This window comes from Loxodonta africana, chromosome 7 (assembly GCF_030014295.1).
Source record: "Loxodonta africana isolate mLoxAfr1 chromosome 7, mLoxAfr1.hap2, whole genome shotgun sequence".
NCBI lineage: Eukaryota > Metazoa > Chordata > Mammalia > Proboscidea > Elephantidae > Loxodonta > Loxodonta africana.
The window spans coordinates 108890454-108898877 of NC_087348.1; the positions used below are offsets into that span (position 1 = coordinate 108890454).

Below are 8424 nucleotides of genomic sequence, written 5' to 3' on the forward strand. Positions count from 1 at the left end.
CTAGTTTAAACTTTTCCCATGTCCCTCAAACCTTCTTTCACATTTCAGGCATTCTAGCTTCATGTAAATGGCTTTATATCTGATATCACTTAAGATTTTATGGTTCTCAATGCATAAGTTCATAAATTATCTCACAAATGTTAATTTCTAAATATACCTACAGTTATGGTTACCACATTGCTACCCATTTTTTAAAGTGGTATATTAAATCTGGGTTTATGATTATTCAGTAAAGCAATTGTTTACTTCAAGGACCAAACAATAAGTGTTCAGCCCTGGAAATATGCTGCTCTTCCCATTCAATTTCTCAGATGACGATAGCCCAGCAATTAAAGCAAAACTTTTAATCATAAATTATTTTAACAGAAAGCACGAATTTCTTTATTTAAAAAAATGAATTCAATATATTACTTGATGGTGCTTAAGAGCAAGGTACTTATTAACAAGGAGTTGTTGGAGGTAATACTTTTTCACCCAATGATTTTCACAGCAACCGATGATTCTTGCCCCAATAAATGATTATTATGGTGGTTGTAAAATAATTTTCTATTTCCATTACTGTCATCTCCTAAGATGGTTTATTTAGTGCCTCCAGGACATTGTCAAAGACCCAGGTTCTTTCAATTCTCTGTTATCATCAGGGTGTTTGCTTTTGACTCTAGGCTTGTGAACATTGTGTCACAAAATGTCAGTTCCAGGTATCATATACAAACACCATCCACAGGCAGTTGTCTCTGGACAGAGTTTCTTTTCAGAAGCAAGGAAACCTCTTGTAGAATTCTCCTAATAGTCATCCTTCCATATCGTACAGCAGAAAACAGACTCAAATGACCCTTATAACCAATCACTGACAGAAGGACTGTTACGATTATGTTACATAAAATGGGACCCACTCTCTGTTGGGGGGAACTGGAAGTGAATTACCGATTCCCATGTCCATTTAGAGTAGACGACATAAATAAACAAAAATGGAATTTTACTAGGGATCTGGAACCATGGTGGTAAAGACCATGGTTGAAAAATTAACGTTAGCTGAAGATCATGAAGAATCTCTGTTCCCCAGCATCTGTTTTCTGCCTTATATAATATATTAAAACTAATCTCATGCTCAGGAGTATTGTTGAGAATTTTGACAATGCATTTCTTTAAAAAACCATTAGAAAATAATTTTTTGTCTTTTCTTTTCTTTTCTCTCCTCAGAAACAAGTATTCCAACTTCCTCCAGAATGAATTCTTCTGCTCCATCTGCATGAGGTATTTCATAGATCCAGTCACCATAGGCTGTGGGCACAGCTTTTGCAGGCCCTGTCTCTGTATCCGCTGGGAGGAAGCCCCAAATCCTCCTTGCTGCCCCGTGTGCATGGAATCATCATATGAAATGAACTTTAAAACCAACATAGTTTTGAAGACACAAGTGTTCCTCGCCAGAAGAGCAAGACTCTCCTACTTACCAAGTTCTGCACAACAGATGTGTGGGATACACATGAAAACAAAGAACTTCTTCTGTGAAGTTGTCAAAGACATACTCTGCTTGCTCTGCTGCAAGTCTAAGGAGCACAAGGCTCACAGACACTGTTCCATTGATTGGACTGCTGAGGAATACTGGGTAAGCAATGAATGTCAAAGGAGGTTGAACCTGGGGCATCCCATACCCGACAGATTAGGAAGAAGAAAGTGAACAGAATTATTAGTCATTCATGTAACATACATATTTACTGAATTTTATATGCTAGTCACCAACCCTGGTGACATGGTGGTTAAGAGCTATGGCTGCTAACCAAAAGGTGGGCAGTTGGAATTCACCAAGCACTCCTTAGAAACACTATGGGGCAGTTCCACTCTGTCTTATACGGTCACTATGAGTTGGAATCGACTCAGTGGCAATGGGTTTGGTTTGGCTTTATATGCTAGTCACTAGGAATAAATCAGGAAAGAAAAGTTGTCACCAATCTTAAATAGCTTACATTCTTACAACGTGTTAATAATGATGATGATGTTGGTGGTGGTTGGAATTATGATAATCCATTGTAAGACTGAGGTTAACAAATCCTTAAATTCCATTTATCGTTATTAGTAACTATAACCATGATTGCCAACAGCCTAATCTAATGAAATCCATCTAGAAACACTGGTTTATAGCTAAAAAGTACAAGAGAAGGAAGAAAGAACTAGCATCAGACAACTAAATCTGAAAGAAGATTCAGTTAGGAAAATTGGTCAGGGGACATAAAATTTGAGGGCCAGATATCTTAGTGGTAGGAGACCCTTAACACAATAAGATCTTTATTCCACTGTTAGAAAAAGTTTCCAAGATTTGACAATTAAACAGTGAAAATGCAGGAGCTCCTCTGAGCTCTTCAGTGCTCATTTACTTCACATTTCTGCCCCTCTCCATCAGTGGATCCAACATCTTCAATATTAGCTTCTTTAATGCCCACCTTCATGGTTTTTTTTGCAGCAGAAGCTCCTCAAACAAATGAGGGCTGTATGGGAAAAGACACAAGAAATTCAGAGAAATCTTAACAGAGAAACCAGCAAAATCAGAACTTGGGAGGTAAGTAAGGGACTCTTTCTCTCAGAACCATCTTGGGACACATTGTAATTATACAGTCAGAAATTGAGCTAAAATCATAATATCTGTTGGCTTCTAAGAGGTTAGAAACAGAGGCAGGTACCTATGTGGTAGAGAGAATGAAATTGAACATGTCTCAAACTAAATGTATTTTCCTACCCCAAACTTGCCTTTCCTTCTCTATTGTAAAGGCCCTGAGTTCTGATGTGAAATTTGAGTGTGACTTATTTATGAGAAATATAGTAACATAAGCATGCCAGGTGAATGGAATTGCACGTGGAATGAACCAGACTCAAGGAGACAGAAAAAAAGGAGACAGACTGCTTGCTTATTGGGGAGCCTTAAGTTTAATATGACAGGAGTGTATAAAGAGAGAGGATCAATCGAGTCCCAGATTAAGAGACAAAGATAAGTTCATGCCATATACTGCATGTTCACCTAGCATATACTAATAAGTTCAAGTATATTCCGAGTACAAATGAAAGCCTCTGAAGGATTTTAAATAAACAAATATGATCATGATTATTTTTTGTAAAGTTCATTCAGTCTGCAGTTTAGAGAGACAGGGTTGGAAAATTTCAAAATGTAAGCCAAGAAAGCAAGTAGAAGTAGTTGCAAGAATCCTTATAGAAAAGACCAGAAATAAATTGATCACCAACAATGGGAAGTGAAAGGATTCAAGAGAGATTCTTGATAGAGAATACCAGAAAATAGTGATTTGTTTGAGGCACAATGTTAAAAGGGTAAAATCAAGAATGACAGACATATTTGGCTTTGAAACTGAGGCAACCTGAGGTTAGTAATGAAGGAGGTGAAGCTGGGTTGGATTTGGTGGGATAATAAATTTAGGTTGAGACGTGTTAGCTTTTAAGATTTTGTGAGCTATCCAAGTTGAAATATGTAGTAAGCAATTGGATGAGAAAGACTGAGTCTGGACCGGGATATTTCACTATCATCAGCATATTCTAGGTTTTGGAGTAGATGATAGTACACGATGAGAATTTTTAGAGAGAAAAAAGTTTTCAGGTGGAAGAAAAAAAATAACTTGAGGACTCCCTGTGCTGATGTGTCCGGCTAGGAAAGGGGAACTGGTAAAAGTGGACTGATAGAGGAAAACCACCAAAGGATTTGTTCGAAGACTAGTTACATGGGTTTTATACAAGGAAGTGTTGGTAAACTGTAAGGAAAGCCTTAGTAATATGGAAATAAATGTTTGGATTCAACAAAGGAGGATCTTGATGAGATGAAAAGTCTGGTTTCAGTAAAGTGTTGGGAATGGAAGAGAGATTTCATTGAACTGATGAAAGATCCAGAGTTAGACAAATGAGTACAGTAAATATACACATGTGGTCAATATTAGATGTTTTGATTTGTTTCAACACAATCAGTGTAAATAAAGCATATTTGAAAAGTTGAGAGGAAAGTAAGGAAACAAACTGAACGTAAGACAGAGGGAATTAATACTGAAACAGGGTTGTCTGTTGAACAATGCCTCTAAGGACCCTATGGAAGTTGGCTAAGTGGCATGTGTGACCTTGGATAAAAAGAGCAAATTGAACACATAGAGATAGACAAGGTTCTGGTTAGTATGCAATTTGTGGACCTGGTGGTAAAATTTTTAGAAAGGTCACATCTTATCCTATGATGTAATATTGGCTATTCTTGAAAGTGAAGAGTTACTCTACAGAATATGTGAGGATAAAGGAGACTAGAAACTCTTAGTAGTAAGTAGGTTTTAGTATGTTACATGGATAGGAGCCCTGGTGGCACAATGGTTAAACTCTGACCTGCTGACCAAAAGGATGAAGATTTGCACTCACCAGCTGCTCCACTGGAAAAAGATGTGGCAATTTGCTTCTGTAAAGATTACAGCCTTGAAAGTACTATGGGCAGTTCTATTCTGCCTTGTAGGGTCTCAAAGAGTCAGAATAGACTCAACGGCACACGGTAACAGCAATATATTATATAAGACAATTAAGAATAAAACCAAAAATTCCTTTTTTAAAAGAAAATGTGGACATTTGATGGAAGTGGTTGGAGATATTACTATTGTTGAAATTAAAAAAAATAATGAAGTGGAAGAAAAGAAAAAAAGCAAAAGAAACCCCCAAATTTTTGGTTTAATAAACATAGCAAATTGACAGAAGATAAACCAGTAGCTTAGAAGACATGGACGAAGACAACCTAGTAAATATTCCATGTATTCACTACCAATTCAGGGTTATGTGAATCTACGCAGGAAGATGATCCATGCTGAATATCGAACGGTGCATCTATTGCTCTATGAAGAAGAGCAAAAATATTTAGAGAGGCTAGAAAAGGAAAGCAAAGAGACTTTTCAACAACTCCAGGAAAGTGAAAACACTATGGCCCTGAAGGGGAAACTCCTAAGGGGAATGTATGAGGAGCTGAAGGAAATGTGCCATAAACCAGACATGGAACTGCTCCAGGTAAGGACAAAGGAAGGGGAGTCAAGGCGTTGCTTGGGAATGATGTCCGCATTCTCTTTGTCTTCCATCATTGGCTTGGAATGTGCTCTCTGATGACACGATAAGGATACTGTCTATCCAGGTAATACTGCAGATCAAGGGTCAATCTTGCCTCATTCAGAAGCAGTGAAGCTTTGTAAAAAAAGTAGGCATTACCACCCCAGAGAAAGTGCTCTTCTAAAAATTCTCCTAATATGCATTCAATGACTGAAAAACTACAACGGAGAGCCTTATTTTAATACATTTACATTTGTATCTTGATTTGACAGTATTAACAAATTTGGGAATCTATACAATATATTTTCTTATCCTGTTTCCATGTCTTTGATAAACACTGCCATCATGTTTGGGTTACCCTATCCTTTGGATTAGGGTTTCATGTGAGAACACTATGAATCTTGTTAAATAAATACTAAAACTTTCTTTATTCTTTTGAAGCATTTCACAGACGTGATGAAAAGGTAAGCTTGCACCTATATTTTAGTTGTAAGAATTGTGACAGTGATTATACTGAGCGGGAGCATAATTTATTTATTATAATAATATAATTTCAGAGTCTACTTATCTTTCTGAAAAGGTAGAGAAGGCTTGGTTGTCTAGCCTAAGAAGAAGCGGGGTGGTGGTGTTAATTGCAGGTGTCTACATAGAAGTTGTATGATGACAATTCCATTGCTGCTTTTGATTTTCACAAGTATAAACACATGTCAGCGGTGACTAGTGTGGATTAAAAACCACAGTGTTCTTGTGCAGTATGTCCTCCTGGTCATCAGGTCATTTTTCACACCCAACCCCTGTAGTTGGGAGGAAGTAACCAGACACAGTCATGACTGAGATGTAATTGTATACCAGGACTGAATGGCAGATTCGATTTTAGTGGGATTAGATCTTATTTTCAGAAAATAAATTGCCATTTGCAGCATCTCCCCCATTCAGGGAACATAATTGTGAGGATCCTGAGGGAGCATCTTTAGTGGAACACTGACATAATCACTGGGATGAAAACTCTGGGCCCAGTAACAGTAACTAAGTCTTCTTCTTTGCAGGAGTGAGCTGGTGCAGCTGCACGTGCCCCAGCCAGTGAACCCAGAGATCAGTTCCTGGCCCATCACTGGATTGATAAACAGGCTCACTCGTTTCCAAGGTAACAGACAGCCCTTTGGTTCAATAGCACCTCCGCGTCCTTTTTCTCCATTACTGCATCTATGGTTTTATTTCAGGAAACTTTTAGAATCAAAATTTCCATTTTAGAAAAAGCTAAATAAAATCTGAGGAAAAGCCAAATATGATACGTTCTAATAAGGTGGAAACCCTCGTGGTGTAGTGGTTAAGTGCTACAGCTGCTAATCAAAGGGTCAGCAGTTCAAATATGCCAGGCGCTCCTTGGAAACTCTGTGGGGGAGTTTTACTCTGTCCCATAGGGTCGCTATGAGTCGGAATCGATTCCACAGCACTGTGTTACTGGGGTATCTACACAGTAATCAATCATAATCATCCAAATGAAATATGCCACTAAAAGTAAGACACTATGTAAAGTCCCTGTCCTTCAGGACTTGGTAACTGTTTTTTTTGTTTTTCTTTCTGCAGTGTATATTTCGTTGGACCATGAAAGAGTCACTTGCCATGTTCCCGTGTTTGAAGATCTGAGACGTGTGCTCTTTAGCGGTGATCATCTCGATGTGGACCACAATTCAACAAGATCTAAGAGTTTTCTTGCCTGGGGAGCCCAGACCTTTATATCTGGCAAATATTACTGGGAGGTGGATGTGGGGCACTGTTGGCACTGGGTTATTGGACTTTGTAATGATTCTTGGACAATGAGGCATGACATGCTGCTTAGCTCCGAGGGAATTTTTCTACTTTTTTGTGTCAAAGAGAACAATCAGTACAGTCTCTTTACCTCGTCCCCACTCTTACCTCAGTATGTAGAAAGACCTCTAGGACACGTAGGGGTGTTTCTGGATTATGAACTCGGTGTAGTGAGCTTTGTTCATGTGAATAATGATACCCTCATTTGTAGTTTGCTTTCATGTTCCTTCTCTTCCCCTCTCAGGCCTTTCCTTTGCTGTGGATCCCAAGGATCAGGGACAGTTTAGAAACTTGCCCATGTCTGAGAATGCTAATACCTGAGACCCTTTCCTAGTGCCAACTTGCTTATCTTTAACCTCATTTACATTTATTATTAGACTACTGGTTGTATTATTCTTAAAAGTGTGATAATGTTAAGTGCAGGAATTTGATTTGATTTTCTTTAAATAAAAACAATTCTCCTGGAATACTGTGCAATCTTTATGCTGTGTCTATCATTTGATTTCTAAGCCAGCTGAACGTAAAAGAATACCCGGCTGTTTGATCCATTTTTTTAATGGGTTAATGCAAGAGCACAGAGCTTTCTTACTACTGACATTGTCACAGTTATCTTAAACCACATAATTACTAGAATAAACAGTAAAACTTACACTTTGCTTTGAAAAATACAGAATATTCAACAGCCAAGGTCCACTTTAATTAGGTGCAAAAATCCCAACCCAATTGCAGTTTTGACTCTTTCTCATCCCATAAAAAAGTGACTACCTGATACCCTCTCTCCCCCGACTTCTCTCAATGAGAAAGCTTCATTTGCTACAGGTAGGAATCCCTCTTTTCATTCTAGGGCCTCTCATAGCTGCCTCCAAGTCAGTGCTAACTCACTAAACTGAAATGTTTTGGTCTCTTTGGCCTTCAGTAAACTGTAAGCCCCTCCAGGCCAGATATAATATTCTCTACTATTTATCTTTGAATCTCCAGCCTCCTTTGCCCTGCTGCCCATGAGACAATAGTTTATAAAATGGTGTATTGGTTGATTAAGTATAAAATATTTGTCACCTGAAGTATACTGTGAACACTGGTATGTAATGAATTTGGCAATATGGAAATATATTATTGTAAAGCAGACCCATAGATTAACAACTTCGTAAAGCCAGTGTCTATCCCCAGCACTGAGAAACACCAGGAGAAACTCGAGTGCCACAATTTCCACCCAAAGGGATTCTCATTCCCACCTTTCCTGGCCCAGCTGCTCTTTCATCTAAGCGCTGAGGGCAGCCCAGGCTTGGGTCCCTGGGAATGCTAGCACTGGAGCTGAAGGGTGCAGACTCAGAGTCTCAGGGTGAAGGGGAGCAGTTTGGGGCCATGCTGGCGCCCCTTTGCCTTCAGCACTCATCGAGCAACACCCATCGTGTGGGCCTGGTCTCCCTCCACGCGTTCCCCGCGGGAGGCGCTGGGTGAAGCAGCCCGCCTGGGCCTCAGGGTCCTAGGAGCGAGCTCTGGAGGTGGGCACGGGAGACTGTTAAGGTTTAGGCTCCAGGGCAGCCACGGGCCTGAGCA

The 8424-nt window shown here is 39.3% G+C and overlaps 1 protein-coding gene across 1 annotated transcript; it reads left to right on the forward strand.

Moving 5' to 3' along the window:
• The first annotated feature begins 1135 nt into the window (after positions 1 to 1135).
• On the forward strand, positions 1136 to 8194 carry LOC135232199 (tripartite motif-containing protein 43-like). The gene is made up of 5 exons (XM_064289536.1): positions 1136 to 1606; positions 2459 to 2554; positions 4792 to 5112; positions 5500 to 5522; positions 6578 to 8194. Exons 1-5 carry the CDS (start codon positions 1136 to 1138, stop codon positions 7152 to 7154), a joined length of 1488 nt encoding a protein of 495 aa, XP_064145606.1. The 3' UTR covers positions 7155 to 8194.
• The last annotated feature ends 230 nt before the right edge of the window (positions 8195 to 8424 follow it).

What these genes read in the sequence shown, in the direction of transcription:
- LOC135232199 (XM_064289536.1), top strand. Translation starts at nt 1,136, where the DNA reads ATGCATTTCTTTAAAAAACCATTAGAAAATAATTTTTTGTCTTTTCTT. An exon ending in GCAAAATCAGAACTTGGGAG is followed by an intron (nt 2,555 to 4,791) that starts GTAAGTAAGGGA and finishes CTACCAATTCAG; the next exon opens with GGTTATGTGAATCTACGCAG. An exon ending in TTCACAGACGTGATGAAAAG is followed by an intron (nt 5,523 to 6,577) that starts GTAAGCTTGCAC and finishes TGCCACTAAAAG; the next exon opens with TAAGACACTATGTAAAGTCC.